This window comes from Lineus longissimus, chromosome 14 (assembly GCF_910592395.1).
Source record: "Lineus longissimus chromosome 14, tnLinLong1.2, whole genome shotgun sequence".
In the NCBI taxonomy this organism is placed as follows: domain Eukaryota; kingdom Metazoa; phylum Nemertea; class Pilidiophora; order Heteronemertea; family Lineidae; genus Lineus; species Lineus longissimus.
The window spans coordinates 14907437-14929136 of NC_088321.1; the positions used below are offsets into that span (position 1 = coordinate 14907437).

Here is a 21700-nt window from a genome sequence, read left to right on the forward strand (position 1 = left end):
AAGACGAGCCTTGAAGTCCAAATGAGCGTTCAAACTCTGTGACCGCACCGGCTTCCTGCACATAACGAGGTCTGGCAACCAAGTCAGTAATATGTGCAACATGTGATAGGCCGCTCAACCGATTACAGCTATTTAATGCAAATTTCATATATTCTGAAAAATCTTACTAATGATGCCCAAAGAAAGGTTACCAAGCTTTATCTCGCTAAAAAAACTCGCAAAGATAACCACCTACCTCAATATAAGCATTGAAGCTAAAATCACTGCTAAAACACTCCATCCTTTTTTAAGCTGCTCATTCCCATCTTTACTCCAAGGCTAGCCACGTCCAAATGAGCGCTCAAAGTTCAAGCCGACACCGACTTCCTGCTGATTACAACTTGCATCGTCTAAATGGGGACCATCGTTATAGGCCGACAAGACCGTTTACAACAATTTGATGCCGTTTTCTGATGTTCTCACAAACAACTATGCAAATATTAATGAAAGCAGCGAAAAATTATTCAAATGTCAATGCCATTTCCAGTACCAATTTTATACATACCCAGTCCTACTGTCCACTTCAGGAGTAAATGTCGGCCTTATTTTGTCCCATTTAGTGGAAAATTACTTTTTTAATTTCTTCAAGTGTCCTTTTTCCTGAACACGAGAAAATTATGTCGGTACCCAAAATTCTATGAAATAAAATCTAAACTTTGAAGAAATCTGACCAGTAGTTTTAACCCAAAAGCCCAAAAGGGTGTGAATATTTACTTCTGCACCAGACTGTACTCCTCTATATACTGAGTCATAGAGCATTTATTTGTGGTTTAATTTGATTGGCTGGCCCACATGAGGGTTGTGACGGACAATTTGTCAATGATCGAGATAATTGGGGATAAATTGGGCCCACAGGTTGCAGAGTATACTGTACCCTCATATAAAAACACAGTCCCCCTGGTCTGTGTCCCCTAGATTTCACACAAACCGTTCTTTTAAAGGGGTACACTGTTGGTATCAAATTACAGATTATTTTACTAAAATCAACTTCTCATGAGCCATGAAAATATATACGAGTCATTGCCCCCCCCCCCCCTAGCTGAATGGACCAGCCACCTCATTATAATCAAGAATCATTTCAAGTGAATTCCTTTTAACCTATCCTGGGACAAAATCGACATTGTGGAGACCCCCCCCCCCAACATTTAAACCCAAAATCTGTTAAACACTGGGATTAAGGATTCCCCACCACCCCACCCCAAAAAGTACTTTTAACCATTGGTTCCACTGGGAGACAGCAGTCACATCAGGCAAATTGGATGATGGAGAACCAATTCAGGACACACATCCTAAACTGTAATTATTCAGAAAGTATTCCCAACTCATTCTCGAATATTAATGAGCACTAAACATGATGAATAATTAACCTTGATGATGTTAAATGATGAGAAAACAAGACGTCAAAATTTCAGCTCTCATTTTTGATGAGTTCATAAAACTGGGTCACTTGGAATCATTTTTTCCCCCAGAGGCTAAAACTTGCTTTCATGGGGCCGGGAGGCACATTGACAGTTTGTAAGTCATTTCAAGGTTTTGTTTGAAGAAAAAAAAACATGAATGGCAAAAAATTAAAGCATGAACCATACCAGTTGAAATCTATCGACATGACCATTCATTGGAAAGCTCTCAGTGAGCACAATCTAATGGTACCATTTGGAAACCTATTGACTTGACCAGCCGTTGGAAAGCTCTCAGTGAGCACATTCTAATGGTACCATTTGTAAACCTATCGACATGACCATTCATTGGAAAGCTCTCAGTGAGCACATTCTAATGGTACAGCTTGTAAACCTATTGACTTGACTATCCATTGGAAAGCTCTCAGTGAGCACATTCTAATGGTACAATTTGTAAACGTATCGACATGACCATTCATTGGAAAGGCAATTAGATGTCCTGTGACGTTAGCAGGGTGAAATTTATAACACTGTCTGTGATATTTGTCTGGAAACAATAGTTGGTGTAGGAAGCACCTGTGAACACACAAGCACCAGTATAATAGGAGGCCCGCTGAAATTTTCCAGATAATTGTAAATAATTGACATCTAGTGGCAATTTCCACTGCAGGATTTATATTAGATGGTAATTAACACTGGAATGGGCTATGAGGGTCTAGCTTATTAACCCTTGCAGAAGTGGGGCGATTTTGAGAATATCAGAAAAGCAACAGAGGCGTGCCTGCCAAACCTATTGACATGACCATTCATTGGAAAGCTTTTGATCAGCCCTTTCTGATGGTACTATCTGTAAACCTATTGACATGACCATTCATTGGAAAGCTTTTGATCAGCCCTTTCTGATGGTACCATCTGTAAACCTATTGACATGACCATTCATTGGAAAGCTCTTGATCAGCCCTTTCTGATGGTACCTTCTGTGAACCTATTGACATGACCATTCATTGGAAAGCTCTCAGTGAGCACTTTCTGATGGTACCATCTGTGAACCTATTGACATGACCATTCATTGGAAAGCTCTTGATCAGTACCTTCTGATGGTACCATCTGTGAACCTATTGACAAGACCAATCATTAGAAAGCTTACCATCAGCAACTAATGATGGTGCCATCTATTTTTGCTGAAAATTAGCAAATTGGCCAATTTTCAGCTTCATGGAATTTCCCCGGTTTACCGGATCATAAAACCATATAATATCAGCTTTATACACATCGCTGACATGTCCGTAATTATCCGACATTTCAACAAAACCGATTGCCGGCCGATATTATGGACTATGATGAGCAGTTATCTCTTCAAACAATCGGAAAATAACAGCACCTTGCAATTAATGCAGCAAAAATTGGCTACCATCAGATTGTTTATGACAATTTTGGGGGTTTTTTAACGAAAATACCATATCTGGTATTATGTGACATTGGTTGGGAGACAGGACTATTGTTTCCATGTCAGTGCATGTTGAAATAACAGTCAAGATAATTCATATACATGTGTAATCGTTTTTGTAACTTGCAGTTCATAACTGTACCAAAAATTGTTACTGTTAGAAAACTCCTCATCTTGGGTTGGTAAAAATACAGGACTTCCTACCAGGGAGAAACTAAAGGGTGAGGGCACCAACATTTCACGGACAAAAATCCACCACCGGAAAATCAGAACCGTAAAAACCCTGAAAGAAATGACTTGGAGGAACCTTCTGTCACCAACTCAGGATTGCTACTCCTCTTGGGAGAACTATGTTACTGGTGCAATATATACCATGTGCAAGGTTAAAGGTAGGGAATCGTTGCCGGGTGGCAACATATGACTCATCCAGCTGGATTACCCATGCAAAGTACCATAATGCATAAGGCTGATGCACTATCTGCTATGACCAGTGGCGACATGTCCTGGTGAGAGAATATAGAACTAACATTTATCACCTTCAAACCCTTCCAAACCTTGGTAAAATCTAAACACCTAAACGTGAAACACCTATCACCAACCCATGAAACACCAGGTGAAGAGCCCCGCAAACTAACGATTTAAATCACAACGACCTGCGATCATGATCCCAACACCCGTCTGAGGGACCTCCAATGTAGCCATGATGTGACCTCAAATGTGTCGTCAACATGACTTCGGAGATAATGATCATCGATTTTTCACAGCAATCGAAACTTGAGTCACTTGCAGGTTGCGGTGATTGAAATCACCAGTTTGCGAGGCGCTTAGGGATGAAATATGCCGTGGATGTTTCAACCACAACGTTCCTTTACCTTCAGATGACACGGCCAAAGTGACCGGTGGGGTGCGGGGCGCTGAAATCGTAAAGTCTACTCATCAATCCGTTAAATCAACATCACCTGTTTTGCAACAACCAATGAGAATCACGGCAGGGTGATGACAGAAGATGTAATCGATCATCTCATCCCATTCTGTCACCTATCGAAACTACAATAGGGAGTTTTCGCAACACCCCTGACTCCCCAACGCGAAAGCCTATCCCATCGTTCGAGCTCCTCATCATGATATCAAACAATGGGATAGGCTTTCGCGTTGGCGTTTCAGAGGATTCCTGATAACTCGCTAACATTTACCGACCTATACCGTGGAATATTGAACCAATCAAGAGCAAATTATAACAGGATCAAACAAAGCTGCAATGAATGTAGCACGATATTACAACATCTAAAATCAGAACATAAGAGGCCTTTCAATTGCATAAGTCTTGTCACAGCTTCTATAAGTAACCGTTCACGGCAAACAAGGACATGTCGCTCCGAGCTTTGCAGGTTGAGCTTTGCAGGTTGAGCTTTGCAGGTTGAGACAGACTGGCTGTTCATTTCATGTCTGCCTTTTGCGAAATCATCAATTTCTTCCAGTATGTGGTGTCATTGAGGCCCATCTTCGGTACGACATGTGCCTTCTTTTGCTACCACTAATCACATTTACTTCGGCTAATTTGAGCGCATTGTCTCGTGTTGTCATTTGGGTCACCGCTCAGAAAACTGCCCTTTCGCACCAAAAAACTCCACAAACTTTTCATTTTCGTTCATTCTGATGACTTCATATTTCATGACATTAGGATCTGAGCATATTTGAGGGTTTTTGGAGGCCAAAAATGCATCAGAGTGGGTCATTCACCCCAATGTCTAATTTGAGCGCAGGGGATTTACGCTGTGAACTTTGCTGAACTGAAAGACCTGGTATGAACCGAATGAAAGCAACATCAAAGAAATCAATGGTGATCAAATGTAAAACGTTTCGAAAGGAACAAATCTCGATGAAAAATTGGATAAAGTCTCACCCTGGTCTCCAGGTTCCAGTCTTCTCGAATATCCTTAGTGAGCATGTGAAGAAGGCAGACAACATTCAAGTAATTTAAGAAGTTACTGCCACATTTTTGTCACAGCCAAACATTGGAGACTATACCAGTTCCATACTCTAGCAATAGATGTCTCTTCCTGTAAATGTCATGCTGGACTGGGACAGCTTGGCCGAGTTTCTCTCAAAGAGCAGGTCGGATATGGTTTGAACTGGATCGGGAGTAGTTTAGTATTTCACGCAAACTCGGCGTACATTTGTAGCTCAAGTCACGCCAAGTTTAGCTTTCTTCAGGTGCGGATCCAGGAGAGAGAAAAAGAGGGGTGGGGTGCACCCCATTTCTCATCAAAATTCCTGGTGTGTTCCAAAATTTCATGGTCATATTTGAAGATTTTTATGAATTCAGGGGTGTGGGTGTACCTGGTATGCCCCCTGTTGATCCGCGCCTTTTCTTTGCAACAAAATAATCACATGGCTACATATACTTACGATTTCCAGTCGATGCCTCTGGTATCTTTTCCCTGATGATTCGGCAAGCATCGTAGACAATGCACGTTGGCTCAAATTGCATCGTTTTGGTGCCATTGGTACCGACCACACCCACTTTCAGCGACAGCGTCGCCATTTTGAATTCTTAACGTATCAGTCTTTGGATGTCAATCTGAAAAATAAACGCAGAGATCTGTTACAAATCAGTTTTTGAGCCGACCCCAATTTTGTCATTTTATCCCTTAAAAAGTGATATTTTAAGATGATGACTTATAGAAATGAAATATTTGAAAGTATTTTTTGACATGTCGGCCCATAGTTGGCAACAGTGTTGAACTCAACTTCAAAGAGGAAAGAAACGGAGGTGAGTCATTTCCTTTGAAAAATTGAGATTGCAGCGTTATTGGCTCAGAACATTCGATAAAACGTCTTCTGCACTTGCTGAGAAAGTGGTTGTTTACCATTCATATCCGTTTCACCATCTGCTTACACAGTGTAGGAGGTACAGTACACACCTGCATCGGCCAATAAACAGAATTACCGCTGTTTTACGTGGAATCCACACAGATTTTAAACAGAGGTTCTTCTGAACTACCCACCAATATGATATGGTGAATGTAAGGGATGATTAAGAAAATGGTTGCTTTAACGACAATATTCAATGAAAATCTGACTAACGTCTGCCTCTGGAATCTAGCTGCAGATATCAACAACTGCGTTTTCGCTGGTAAACACCAGTCTCCAGTTGAGCACTTTTACATGTTATCAGCCCATTGAATTTTCTTTTGCTCTCAAATCATTGGTGTTAGCCCAGGTGGCATCTATCGATTACATCACAGCGGTAGCCATTGGTACACACGTTGCACATTGTGACGCACAACGCGCCCCGCAACCAAGCTATTTAATCGCCGCAACCAATTATCAAGTTTCAGCAAATTCGTATGCATAATAACTGCATGGCATTGTGTATAATTGCATTTCTATTTTCCTTGACCAAAAGTAATTACAACAGCGTAACCCTTTGACTGTTCCAGGTGAGATCTTCAAGGATCTTAGCCAGGAAATATGAATCACCGACTAAAACAATAAAACAACCCACATGACTGTGTTATTGGTTGAGTGTGTACTGAACATGTAGGTAGTGTGTGCTTCAACAGTAGGTTTGAACGATGTACAAAGGTTTGCTGTGCATGGATGAAAGCGATGGGCCTACCATGCACCAAGCATCACAGGCAAGTGAAAGGCTGCGTTATGTCGACTAGGCCACACAAATTTGTCCTGAGGTATCAGGGGTTAACGTTCACTTCTCTGCCCCTGCACACAAACCCTGAAACACCCCTCAATTCCTGAAGTTCTAGCACAGAAGCAGTTGCGCCAAATCAGGGTGCCTGTAGGTCAGCTGTTGGGGGGGAAATGTCTCAGGGGGTTGTGTGCAGGGCCGGAGAAGTGACTACTGACCAGGATTTCCTCAGGACACACCCCTTCACTTCACCTCTTTGCTAAAATAAAGCTGTTTCACCGGAGATTTCTAATCAATACAGGCGGCAACCATATCAGTCTTACAAGGGATATCGAAAGCTGAATATCATGGATATGGCATTCCTGGGATGGTTTCGGCGGATATCTTGCTTAACTGCAATTAGTATCAATACAGCATGAATCAATACACTACTGATGCCAATCAGCTGTACCTTTTTGTCTGTTTCTCAATCACCAGGGTAACGAAATAGAAAACTTGCAACAGTCAAGTAAGACTAGAGTTATGTTCACAGTTTTGGGCTCTTGCCTAAGCCAAGGACGGCTCATCCGGCCGGAGCTTATCCCAGTTTCCACAGCATTAAGCGACTAGGAGTATTACTCCCCCTAGTTCAACTTCCCAGGCAAGCCTGGTACCCATTTACTCCTGGGTGGAGAGAAGCAAGTTGGGTAAGTGTCTTGCCCAAGGACACAAAGATGAACAGTGCTGATTCGTCTGAGTGTCGTATCTATGACCACCTGGTTATAAGCCCGGCGCTCTACCCATCCTGCCACTGATCACTGTTTTCAGTTTACGAATGGAATGTATCATAAGTCTGGTTACAGTGACACACTATGTTCACACACAAGTTTTACCCAACCAGGCTCCTCAAAGCTCAACAAGTCTTAAATGCTGCATTGCTAAACAAATACCTCAGTAGCATGGGCCAATAACATTATGCTACATTTGATCGGTCTGTCTATAGAGTTAGCGTAACGTCAGCAAGGATATTAGTGCAGTACTTCTGTGTTACTACGATATTGAATCTTGAAGGAGGATACATGGCCCAATTCATTAGATGGCATGTCGATTTTAGCGGATCACTGGTGGAGTGGTTAGAGCACCAGGGTATAACAAGGTCATAGGTTTGACACTCAGACAGATCAGCACTGTTTCATCTTTGTGTCCTCGGGCAAGGCACTTACCCTTCTTGCTTCTCTCCACCCAGGAGTAAATGGGTAACAGGCTTGCCAGGGAAGTTGACCTGTGATAGACCAGCACCCTATCCAGGGGGAGTAATACTCCTAGTCGCTTAATGCTATGCCAAAACCGGGATAAGCTCCGGCCGGATGAGCCATCCTTGGCTCGGGCAATAGCTGAGCCGTCCTTGGCTTGGGAAAAAGCTGAGCCGACTTTAACTTTTTAACTTTATAAGATATGGTGGTGATTGTGGTCAACTCATAATCTTTGATTAGTCACTTTACTTGAATCGCCTCGATATCCACATATTGACAGGTCTGTGTGTCACTGCCATGCAATATTGTGCAATTGACGTCTCATGTGACCTACTAATTGGCATCTGGTTTCTGTTGTGGCCTAACGAGATCGTTAAAAGCGTCTCTAATTTCACAACATTGATTGCAACACAGCAATTAAAAGTCTTGGAAATTGAAGCAAGATTTCTTGAAGCAACTTGGTACTGCTTTTCTGGCTAGGAGTTTGGCTTTTTGTGTAAAGGGACCACAATTCATAGTTGTAATGATCCTTGTATCAAGTTTTGTTAGGCTTTTTGTGTCAATTTCAGGGGACCACAATTCATTGAAACAGTCTTCCCTGCAGCCAGTGCTGTGTGGCGCACAGCACTGCCGTTCTCTACTGCTACGCTTTCTGTATGACCTTTATTTCTGTATCAAAAACTCTCCCACAAACTCCCAGTGGCTGAACCTCAGGAATATCCTCCGTTCTCTCGGCCTAGGTGTAGCTAATAGCCCCTAGAGTAAATGCTGATCACATAATAGTAACATGTATACATTACTGAGTGGGGAAGAGTTGCATTGCGAGTTCATGGAGTTGTTCTTGCACTTAATATACCATCGCTATGTTACAGAGGTGGTGAGAGCGAATAAGGCCTGGATCTCAGGATGGATGGTGTGATGCAGAACCTTGATTTTCCGCCTCTTCCAAGGTCAAATGCTATTCTGCTACTTTTCTATTTTTGGCCAAAAGCTCATCGCACACAGCTTCATATGTCTTATACCACTCTTAACAAAATCGGGCAATTATCAATGTAATGTGGGAGGAAAGTTACACTGCCAGGGAGTCTCCCAATCTACCACATGTAGATGTCCCAAAGAGGGAGTTGAGTCCTCAACCAGAGGTGACAGGGAAGGGCTTGTGTTATCATGAACATGAGGCTAATCCAGCGCGCCACTCGACAGCATAAAGATCAGATCGGGTAGTACCAGAGGAGAAGAGAATCACTGGGACTATACCAGCCCTACAGCCTAGGATTTCCCTTGCATTCACCTCAAATTCCTTTTCACCTGGTATTAAACTGACCTTGGCATGTTTTGTAGGACCAAATCAATCAGTTTGATGAAATACATCCACTGGTTACTACAGTTTGTTTATTTTACTAGAGTTTCTGAACCCTCTCTGTTTTATTGTTATTTATCGATAACCAGTTGAACAGAGTATACAATCGAACCTCTCTATCAAGGACACCCTCGGTACTGACAAGTGCTGTCCTTAATAGAGAGGTGTCCAGATTAGAGAGGTCAAATTGTGTAGACGTAACAAATTCTCTAAGCACCAAGTTTCAGCAAATTGTTATGCATGATAACTGCACTACAGCATTGTGTATAACTACAGTGGAACCTCCCTTAGCGGACACCTCTCTATTAAGGACGACCTCTCTATCAGGGACACTCATTTAAGTCCCAAATTGGTTCTTTCCATGCATTTTGACCTCTCTAATCAGGACACCTCTCTTTAGGACATCACTTGTCAATCCCGAGGGTGTCCTTAATAGAGAGGTTCTACTGTACATTTCTATTTTCCTGGACCATCAGTTAGTACGAACGTGGTACCCCTTAACCAGCTTGAAACCTCCCTGGTAGACACTGATGACAATCACTACAATACCAAGGACTGGCCCATCATTCTACTCGACGAAGACTCACAATAGTAATTCCAGTATCTACAATCAGATAAACGGTGCCGTTGATCCATCATCCGATGCTATTATCATTTTAATGACCCTCAACTATTGAAACGACAGAATAATTCCATCTCAGGTTTCATTGGATCGTACTTTGGCGGTGGGCTGATTACTCTCATTCCGACATTCGGCACGTTCGATGCATACTAATTTTTCAGAATTAACCGATGATGAATCAACCACCGCAACCTCACTAGAACTTGCAGATGAGTGCCGCGACCTCAACAGATCTGGCAGAAGAGTGCTGCGACCTCACCAGAACTGGCAGAAGTGAAGAGTGCTGTGACCGCACCAGAACTTGCAGAAGAGTGCTGCGACCTCACCAGAACTGGCAGAAGAGAGCCGCAACCTCACCGGAACTGGCAGAGGAGAGGCATGATCTCACCAGAACTTGCAGAAGAGTGCTGCGACCTCACCGGAAATGGCAGAGGAGAGCCATGACCTCACCAGAACTTGCAGAAGAGTGCTGCGATCTCACCAGAACTTGCAGAAGAGTGCTGCGACCTCACCGGAAATGGCAGAGGAGAGCCATGACCTCACCAGAACTAGCAGAAGAGTGCTGCGACCCCACCAGAAATGGCAGAGGAGAGCCACGACCTCACCAGAACTGGCAGAAGAGAGCAGGTCATCGTATTCCACCACCGATCTGGCCATTGCAGACTTTGCCATCATCTATACCATATGTTTTTGAGATACCCCAACCCCTGCAAAACTGAGCCAATGACGGTCAACCACGTTTGTTTTTATGATTGACTGACTGATTCTACATCTTCAACGCCTGTGGTTTGGATGTTAATTCTGCTACATCTTCAAGGGCCTGTGGTTTGTCCGGATGCACACACACACGAACCCCTCACCGATGGTTAACCCCATGATTCATAACCTTTCAGTAATCATAGACAGTATCCACATGATGCATAGTACAGGTGCTGGACGTTTTTCGCTACATCAGTTTACCTGTCAGGTCCAGCGCTCTTTAAATCATTCACCTACAGAGGCCTCCATTCCGTTCTCCCAGTACAGTTACTCTGTAGTAACTGGCCTGTTAGTACTTGACACGCTGAACTCTTCTGCCATCCTGCTATACTTCTTGGGCTCTCCCGGGAATTGAACCCGGGCCCTCTCGCATAGTAACCAGCAGTGTTAACCACTAGGCTATGAGGCATTTCTCTGCACTCTACCGATGGTCCATGCAGAGTATATTCTGCTCTCTACCATTGGACCATGTGGATGTCCTTATGCACTCTACATACCAATGGTCAATGGTGAGTTCATTATGCACTCTACGAATGGTCCGTGCGGATTTCATTATACACTCTACATACCAATGGTCCATGCACAGTTCAATGCACTCTACCAATGGTATGAATGCAGAGTACCCGTATTTAGGTCGCACTTGTCAGAAAGTCACTCACAGACGTTCATCTACGACTGAAATCAACATAAAGTGCAACCAATAATTTCTGGATGAACCTCCAGTAACGTCACCATCCACTTCCAGGAGGCCAACATTAGCCTGATGAATGCTTATCTTGAGATAACATCGAACATTCATCCTGTGATGCAGGAGGCTAGCAGTAAAATGGACATCGCTGGGCGTAATATCATTTTTATAGAACTGTCTGATGTGCCGTTAAAATCGTTACAGACGACTTCCCCTCCCTTTTTATGCATTTCTGCCGGCGACAACATCTCAGACACTACAGGGGTGGGTCCTGGAGCTGGAAAAAGAGTACACTGCATTTCTCATCAAAATTCCTGGTGTGTTTCAAAATGGTCAATTTCAAAGATTTTTATGAAATAGGGCAGGCGTGCATTTGGTGAATGCACCCTCCTTAGATCCACGCCTGTACCAGAGTTCCAATTTGAATTTGTCAGCAACCAATTTCATGTGAGTGAAGATACAAAAGGATCCAAATATGTTAATAATGGTTATGATGATAATTTAAGCACTAATTATAAGAGGATGAACCTAAAAGGGGTTAAAACGTAAAACAATGCAGTGATATGATTAAGCTGAGCCTGATTGATCAATTATGGCAGTCAACATCGACTTGATGCCATGTAATCGTCGGGACTTCCTCAATTTACGCAACTGATTGCGTAGGAATTGGGTCAGCCATGTTTGGAAGCAACTTTCGGAGTAATCACAGATTTATTTGATTATGTTTATACGAATGTCGTGGTTCCTGGTTTCGGGTGGATTTATTAACCCTCAAACCCAGAGCTCTACAGACCACCAGGAGCTGAACCGATGGCAATCCACCACCTAAGTCGGTATCTGGAGAGCCCTGCAAACAGGAGATTTTTATTGCTGCAACTGATGCAATACTACTGTGACAAGAAGCTCCAGTTAAGTTTTACTATCACCAATCGGAAATGATGTAGTTTGACTGCATTCATCATATCCACTGAATAATGGCACTTATTTTGTCATCGATGACCTTTTTTGGGCTGTGATCGGAAATCGTAAACTCGTTCCGAAGATCCTCATCTATGGAAAAACTAATCATCGTAGGTTTGATACTTGTCGCAGGGACAATTGAATCAGGAATGCAATAAGTATTGAAGCTAATTTCAATAGGACCAAACTTCAAAGAAATCCGACCAGAAGTTGGTCCTTCACAGCCCTAAATCATGCAGGCATAACTTTTACGAATGGACTATAAACGAGGAGATATCACATGCGAATTATTTCGAAACGGGCCATGAGTAGAATATTATAACAACAATTATAGACAATAATTGTCAAAAATGGCCACTTGCTCTATTCAATCAACATCATCATTAACATACCAGGGTAGGACACAGAGACAGATAAAAGTGCTAGTCCCACGAAGTCCACACAGACATAGGCACCCCCATTACAGAAAAAATTGCCACAACAACTTTCAGACTGCCTTACTTAGAAATGGTGGATTCATTGACATCGAGGCTAAAAGGTGCCAGACTCTGGAAAAAGGACAAAAAACTTGAGTTGACAGCTGAATTTCCCATCTTTCCTATCAGAATAATTTCAATATGGCCACCATGGTGGCCATCTTGGATAAGCTATTACCCAATATGAAAGTGAAGCCCACCAAAATCTTACCCAGTGCAGGATGCAGCAACACAACATTGCCACTTCCTGGCCTTCCAATCGGAATCATTTCAAGTGGCGCTGAGTCACACGTACTTTCAGCGGCCTGGTGGTCTAGACCGAGTTGAGATAAGTGCTTCGAGTGCAGGCAAGAACTTGCCTTCATCTAACAATTATCCAGATTTATACATGTTGCTTTTGATACTAGATATAGATATTTCTGCAACTTGTGGATTAAGATGGCAAAATTCTGTCCAATTCTTGCCAATCAAAGTTGACCAAGAAACCATTTTTTCCAATGATGGCCGAAGATGGAAAGTTGAAGGAAACCACCGACCATTTCCTGAAAGTGACTGACGAGAACCGTAAAATCAACTTCCATTGGCCTAACTTTCAACGATTTTGCTTGGATGTCCTTGAAGATTTCTGATGAAAGAAAGCAAGCACTTGACAGGGATGCTGGGTGGATGAGGCAGGATGCAACAAGGAAGCTAGCATGAATGCAACAACTTATTCTGATTCAGCCATCCTGAGACTCAAGGTTTTTCACTCGCGTCATAAACAAAACCCTCGTGAAGAAACTAACCGATGTTACTAGTGTTGGTTGCCATTTTTATTGCAATTTCCTGTGCCCCAATCCCCTCTGCTCGAGCCCCCACGCGCTGAGTCAGACCTTCCTACCTAGTGGGCCACCTGGAACACCTAGGGTGAACGTCATGCAGTCTGTATTGTAAGGGTTCAAGGAGGCCATGTCCATCGCTACCTTTCTACGGTCAGATTGCCTGAAGGATGCACTTATCTTGCGCCAACAGAGTTCTCCACAGGGTTTTCTCACGGTAGGGTGACACCCTTGATAGTCAGGGACTTTTGCCAGGGTGTAACCCAAAGTAGGGTGGCCCGCAATCTAAGGTAGAGTGGCCCTATACACCCCTTCACAAATTCTAGAGCAAGGTAGGGTGTGGCTCTTCCAAGGTAGGGAGGCTGCTTCTAAGGTAGGGTGGCCTCCCAGGCAAATGACCATGTGGAGTACACAGGCTGGGAAGAAGGTGATTTTGGTAAGATCTCTGGGGAACCACTTGACAAGACTGAGAGAGACTGAACAACATGAAGCATAGATGGGCCAGGTCAGGGCTGCTGTGCCTCATCTTTTGCGAGAATCGGAGCAAGCAGCCCATGACAACTCCCCAATCTCTATTTTAGTGTTGATCATAACTCCGGTCTATCTTGGTGACAAATTAAATTACTTCAAACGCTCTCCATGCAGCATGCTCCCCTGGGTAACGTTAGATATAAATTCATCCATCACAAACGGGGAATAATTGTCAGTTTATGGCCCAGCGTTTTGTACGCAATCTGGCGTTTTGTTTGAGTAACACTATGATTCATCCAATGTGCAGGAAAACAGCCCAACACTAAGGGTGTTAAGTTTAACACTAAGGGTGTTGAGTTTAACACTACAGATGACTTTAGACCTAAGAGTGTGATTTCTTCTTCCCGATCCGGATCTGGGCCCAATAGCGTTGCAGCCAGCGGTGTTAACCACTAGGCCTTGCGGCTTATGGAATGAGATTTCAAACTGATGGAACTAACATACAACAACATATGGTGTAACCTTTGCTCCAGTATTCAACAACATGGCTTCAACATGGGAGTTAATTTACACAAATATTTTTTACATGCCAGACTATTTAGTTCTGTCAAACGAGTCAAAAGCTGTGCCTAGTTTGTTTCATGGATAGAAGCCTGGTTTCTTCGCACAGAATGTCGGGTTTAGTCGCTGGTATTCAGGTCATGTCAAGCACCAGATTGATTGATATCATTTTGTTACAAATCCAGGGAAGGGAACACCTCCGAGGACAAGATTCCTCAAAGTTTGACACGCAGCAATCCACGATGTTCCTGTTTGGTTTGGCAATGGAAGCTGGTAGATGTGATGGATACTAAGGGAAGCTGGAAGCAGAGGCAGCATAACTGGGCCACAAAAACATTGGTTTGGTTGAGTTAACATCACAGGATGAGGTCCCACAGTACAAGACATAAAAGAATTCTGTTCATGAAATGGCTTGCATTGCATGTTGCTTCTTGACCATGGCTGATTTTTACTACAGGCTCCGACTGATCAGTGATAGATACTGGCCCAGAATCACTGCATTCTTTTTGAATAATAATATACCATGTCTCCAAAGATATCAATCAGGGGCAACCAGAAGGCACTCACTTGAACTCAACCAGTAGGGGAACCAAGCAGTGACTCGAACCCACAACCTCCTGATCGTGAGGCCGACTCTCTCCCACTGCGCTACCATTGCCCAATGAGATATGAGTTGACCAAAGTTCAACTCTCATCAACCACGTCCTCAGATAACAGTTAGCAGGCCCTTGGATCGCTGGAGTACTGAATCCTGATCGGATTTATGCCCAGCAGAATTCACAAGGTTTAGGCCCTATACATTTCTACTGCAATCAAGGTATGAATAGCTGGTGCTAAAGTGCTTTCCTTGCACTGATTTAGCCACCAAAGGTCTGGAAATGAACAGTTTACCTACATGACCCACCGGCATGCTAGAAACAAATCCTCACATTGTTTGGCCACAACTCTTGGGAGTGGGATAGCCTGACCAGCAAAGCAGAAGCATTGGTTGGCCTCAACTCTTGGGAGTGGATAGCCTAGCCAGCAAAGGAGAAGCATTGGTTGGCCTGAACTCAAGGAGTGGATAGCCTAGTCAGCATAGCAGAAGCTACATGGCGCTAATATTAGCTCACAGGAGGTTACCTTCTGAATACAAGAATAGTTCTGTGCTGAAAACTATCGGAACGGATCTACAGAACTCTGAAGATAAACCTCAGACCAACCAACGTAAGGATAAATCAACAGTTTTTTCAAAGAATTTACTAACATTTTTAACATCATTGTTTAAGAGATAGCGCTGATATTCTACTTCCGAGCACTGGATTGGTAAACTCATGATGAAACATGGGCAGGTACAACTGCTAGACCTGTTGTAGATCAGTTCCGGTCTGAATCTCAGTAAGGTGAATTAGGAGACAAGAATCAGTGCTACCTCAAAATGATGGGGACATCATGGCTGTAAAAGTTTGAACTAAACTTTCGGATTTTGTATCTGGTTACGCATGTGCATAAATGGGAACTCCGTAACCGGATGCAAATCTGCCAACTTCTGCCAATCGTGGAGCAGATTCAAAGTTCTCCAAGAACTATCGGAAAGGATGTCATGTCTTTCGATAATTGAGCGCCTGTCCAGTGTTCTAAAGACGTGATATTACACGCCGTTCAATAATTTTGAGGTTTGGGGAGACTGGCCACATTAGCCCTGGTAGGCAACCAGTTTCGGAGAAACAAGTCTGAAATCGAACCAGGAAGTCTACGCTTGCCCACCTAAGACAAAAACACTGAATAAAACTCGACCGAAGACACAATATCACGTCCCATAAAATGATTATGAAGCTTAGGAAGACTGGCCTCCTTCTTCAAAGGCTTCTACAGAGAGTAGCTGAACCAATACAGAAACAGAACATACAATATTCAATAACAGACTTTTACCTTTTGGAAGAACGAAATATTCCAGCGCAACAAACAAGATAATCCGAAGATATCCACAAAATCCAGCCGAAAGATAGATCCAGAACTTTTTACTACCAAGAAGACCAGAGTTGCACTGAATGTGAAATATTTCTCACAACTTCCTCCTTAGAATTCTAGCGTAACATCCTCCCAGTCAGTGTATCCCAGAAGCTCCTTACCATTACTCATCTCACGTCTGCTAGCTATTTTTGGCGGAGATCTTGGCTAAATTGAGATCGCATTCCAATGAGTTGTGTTCTGGTAATAACGCAGGCTATCAAAGTTCATTTGTACAGCTTGGGCAGGGCTTGGGAAGGAAGGGATGACTGTGATTTGGTCAGTACAGCTTGGTTTCAGGGGGTCATTTGCAAAGATGAGATTCAATCATGGCCGAGAGCTGCTCACATAGCTACTTTTGGCAAGATCCTGGCCGAATTGAGATTGCGTTCCGATAAGTTGAGTTCTGGTAAGAGTGCAGACTGTATCAAAGTTCATTTGTGTAGCGGACTGGGCAGGGCAGGGAGCATGTGATGACTCTGCCTTGGTTTCGGGGGGGGGGGGGGGGGGGTTGCGAGAAGACTTGAGAGCAAAGATGAGTTATGGCCTAGAGTGCATCACCCAGCTATTTTTGGCCAAGATCTTGGCTAAACTGAGATTGCATTCCGATTAGTAAAGTGTTCTAGGAGTGTACACTACTGCATAGTTCACCTCTGCAGCGGGTAGCGGAAGTTTAGTTGGGGATGAGAGGGTGTGGCGAGGACGATGGTTCAGGGCGTTTGGTGGGTGCACAGTAGAGTCATCCTGGATCCATCCATGTGCAGGGGGGGGGGGGGACACTGCAGTTTAGTGGTTAAGTGATCATTCAGCATGCAGATTTGCTGAAACTTGGGATTTTAAAGTACTTTTATACAAGTCTACATGATGGCATTGTTAAAGATTACACTCAGTGTGTAAATTACAAATTTTCAAATTCAAATTGCAAATCTTTTTGAATGGATAGAGCAGGCCATTAAAAGCATGATTGCGCCATTAGGCTATATTATGCACCTGTAGAACAAACCTATCAATCCTTTGAGGGTACATGTTAGGGAAGCCATCTTGGGCTCATTGACACTGATTGTGTACACCTTGGTTTAAGCGACAAGAATAAACAACAGACACAGTCTTCATGGGTGGAACAACTAATTGGGACATGACCCCCTCGAGAATTTGACTTCGTTCCAGCTGATTTAACCCACGCAGGCCCCAGACTATATTTATATTGACCTATTCAAGCTGAATTTAAAGGGCCCCTTTGGTTTTTCAATTTCTCTCATCAAATCCTAGTTCCGATATACGAAAACTCTGTTCACCTTACGAGCAGCGTACAGTAGAACCTCTCTATTGAGGACACCCCTGGAACTGAGAAATTCAGGTCGATTTGATTGGAATAAATCCCCAGGGACTAAACTAGCAAAAACCTACCTTATATCTTTATGCTTTTGTCATGAAATCATCAGGTTATTATTGAAGAACATCTACCCACTCGGAAACCTACAAGGAGACAATATGACAACTCTTTATTTAAAAGTCGACCCAAAACAGTTAGAACATCCAATCTTCATTTACTCTAGTATAATTTACTCTAGTGTAATTTACTCTAGTGTAATTTACTCTAGTGTAATTTATTCTAGTGTAATTTATTCTAGTGTAATTTACTCTAGTGCAATTTACTCTAGTGCAATTTACTCTAGTGTAATTTACTCTAGTGTAATTTACTCTAGTGCAATTTTACTCTAGTGCAATTTACTCTGGTGCAATTTACTCTAGTGTAATTTACTCTAGTGTAATTTACTCTAGTGTAATTTACCCAAGGCTTGACATCTGGGAGGCAACAAGGTTGCGACGTTGTGACGTCATTTACGTCATAGCCAATCGTGCCAGTTGATACGATGACATCACAGACCTGCGCTAGTTCAAGCAAGGCATAACAGATGGCGGTAGTGTTCCACGATCACCGACAGGAAAATCTTGCCTCTCGTATAGTAATATGACTATTGGCCCACCATTAAATCACAGTTGTGCAGAAGAGCTGAAGAACAGTGTAAACATAACCGCGTACAGCGTTGCATTCATCGATATTGATTCCTGGAGAATACGGGATGCGGCAACAGGACGCAGAACGGATGTAACAAGGAGCTAAAGTAATCGTGTACAGCATAATGTAAGGGATGCTACTACTGCCACAGGCAAAATTGTTAGTTCTTGGGTGGGATAGTGGTAGTAGAAATAACGCTGGCATTTATCTCTAGCACTTATCAAGCAACTGGGTCCTAGTAGAATTAATATTTTCCTCTATGTTGCTGGCTCAGTTGGCAATAACAAGAATCACGTCCCACATTTGTCAGCCAGAAAGGATTTGTTTACAAACCAAAACGAAATATCATAATCTGTTGATCTTACATGACACTGTGACCCACCTTGAAAATGAAAGGCCTAACTACATGGTCTACACGCCCCTTTATCGACTACGGTTTAAAAATTGTAGGCCCAAAAATCTCAATCTCGGCGATGGGAGTACTGCAATCACACATCAAATGTCATTATGCCGCACAATGCACTGGTCTTCTGCACCAAGGGGTTAAATGCATTTTCGGTCAGTTGTTTCTGTCTTTTCCTATTCCATGCATCAGCGATTGATCTTATATCACGCCGCCAGTAGGAGATAGTATCAGGCCATTTCACTCGATACATACTTTTTCCTCCGAAACATGCGTAGGGAGAAGTTGTGTTGTAGGCCCTGTTTGCAAGAGAATGGAGATACGCCATTCTAGTTGGAACGCTTTAATAAAGTGCATGACACACAGGATAGATTAAGATAGTGTTCAAGTACTTTTTTAACAAGAAAGTCGGACTTATGAATTGCCACACACAATCGATCTCTGTACTTTCCAAATCAATAACATCGACTAAGGCATTTAAAATTTGAAACCTTAGACATAAGATGCACTTTAAAAATCGATAGCGCCTATCGAACTTATATGATCCAGTTCTTGCTATTTTAAGGATAAAGCTATTAGTGAGTGAGAGGTAAGTAAAGTGAGGTTAACAACCAACTGAACCACTTGTTGGGCCTCATTATAGGGGCAGCGTCTCATGTCTTCACAGTCCTTTTAGAGAGGTTTTTCATATTGGCTACAGAAGCCATCACAGTTTAATGTGACCCAAGTATTCATGTATTCAGTAGCGGCAAAAATCGAGGTCAGTAAACCGAGTTGAATAATGAACTCTAAACGAGGCATCTGGGATGTGGCAGAGTCAGTTGATGGAGTGCGTTGCAAACAAGTGGGTTGCCAAGCCACTGGAGATTTACCAGACTTATTGCACTTCTGTCTTCCGAGTGGTTTCTGTGGAACTGACACTGTCCCAGTTGATGAAATGCTGGGAATCTTAGAAAACAGAAAAACGGTCCTTGTGATTCGTTTACACAGTCTCTCTCTTCAAATAGAGGAGTGTCTTTGCTGTCGTTTGAGGTAATTTCGACTTGGTTGCCCAGCCACAGGTATAGAATTATCGCGAGGTTTCTCCCCACCTGATTCCAGTAAAACTGAAACATCATGACGCATCTCTGTCAGGCCCTAAACACAGGACTTTGCACCTATGGTCACTCTCGGGTGGTCACTCTCTCTCGCCTGCAACTCGACATTTATCAACTCTGCCACCACATTCCTACAGGCTTCACGCCCGCAAGTCATCTATCTGTCAACACCTCTCTGGCAACTCAAGCACTCTCTGCATTCGCTCGCTACACCATCCACCCAGCAAAGTAACATTTCGCACCCTTTATGGCTATGTCGTCAATACGGCACACATTTTATCAGTGAAATTAAATTAGAAATAGAAGTAAGGTCATGACGTTAAAGGGGGACTATAGGCAGGAGGAGAGGGGCTAATTCGACCATCTTCAAGTGACTAGTATACACAGTAAGGGCCTTGGTTATGTCAGACTTAGCACTAGATATATCCCTCGTACAAGCGTGAATAATTTCGACCTACTGTGAGAAGTGAGAGACCCCTATTGGCGGCTTTGTGTAACTTTGTGCGCAGTGACGATGTCTTTCGGCAATCAAAGATTAAAAAGCCAAGTTACTGAATTTGACACAAATCACCACAAATATACTTATCATTATCTGCCAAGACATGATTTCTAAGCAAAAGTTTGAATAAAAGCATGCAAATGTATCCTTAGGACAACAGGACCGAGAAAAGCTTACTTCCTTCATTGACAGCTCCAAGCATACAAAATACACATGCAAATGTACACTGTACATTATGTACACAAAAGCATTGGCCCATATCTCTAGATGGGACGGCCAACTTTGCAACTGCATAAAACTTCTTTCAAGCACAAACACATTATTTAATCAACACAGTACGAATTTGTATGAAATAACCTATCGATCCATGTATAAAACTTGATAATTCAACAGCCTAGTTTCTGTCAAACCTACCAAAAACTTATTCCAAATTTGTCGGCACACCCCGAAAATTGACCAATATGGCTGCGAGTTCAACCCTACAGTGGCGCCACCACGTTACGAAAATGTAAACAAAGCCATGTGCTTTTGTTGTGACTGTGGTCTCGTTAGGGAGTTTTTCCCAAATGTACGCGATGATGACGTGCACCATTAACATGACGTAACATCTATTGATCAGTGAGTGACCAGTGACTATTCCAAGGTTTAATATTATCAGTGCAGTGCCCTCGTAAGCGCACAGCGCCTTTAGGTTGGGGGGGGGGGGGGGGGGGGGACCTAAACCCCCTGGTTGGGAACCTGCTATAGTTCCTTCCGCCAATTTTTTGTTTTGATAGACAGTTTTCTCCGTGTATCTCTTAAGCAGTAACTCAACTCCATCATCATGATAGCCGGCTAAGAAATGGAAAATGTCCCCCCCCCGAAAGGTGTCCGGACTATCGTAGTCTGGCACTCTGGCAGATTCGAATGTAAAGTGCAAGCTCTATTGAACTCGCGCAAATGTCGACATGGAGAGCCCCCCCCCCCGTCCTTCTGACATGTTTTAGCCAGTGCATTCGGGGGAAGGCCCTTCAAACCCCCTATTGGCCTCTCAATAAGTCCTTCCGAGCTGCTTACCCCGGGGTGCTCGAGTGGAACCCCCAAACCTTCATGATGGTGCAGTCTTTTGACACGTTTAACCCAGAGCGAGGAAGAGGTACTCCTTTGATGGTACCCTAACTCCAACCCTCAACCGTCATTACCCTTCCTTTTCACTGCATGATATTGGCAAGAC

General features: G+C 43.2%; 1 protein-coding gene across 20 annotated transcripts in view; it reads right to left on the reverse strand.

The window, feature by feature from the left end:
* The window catches only part of LOC135498559 (talin-1-like), a 75948-nt gene extending 54989 nt beyond the window's left edge, over positions 1-20959 (reverse strand). For 13 of the 20 annotated variants that reach the window (XM_064788852.1, XM_064788849.1, XM_064788843.1 and 10 more), the window contains exons 1-4: positions 20902-20959; positions 17876-17944; positions 5293-5464; positions 3756-3797 (exon numbers count right to left, since the gene is read on the reverse strand). In XM_064788852.1, coding sequence (XP_064644922.1) covers positions 3756-3797; positions 5293-5428 — 178 coding nt within the window. In that variant the 5' untranslated portion in view covers positions 5429-5464; positions 17876-17944; positions 20902-20959. Of the gene's footprint in view, positions 1-235; positions 331-3755; positions 3798-4786; positions 4806-5292; positions 5465-16390; positions 16410-17875; positions 17945-18260; positions 18299-20901 lie in introns of those variants that run through there. The other 7 variants (XM_064788859.1, XM_064788858.1, XM_064788846.1 and 4 more) reach the window with 5 other exon arrangements.
* Between the last annotated feature and the right edge of the window lie 741 nt (positions 20960-21700).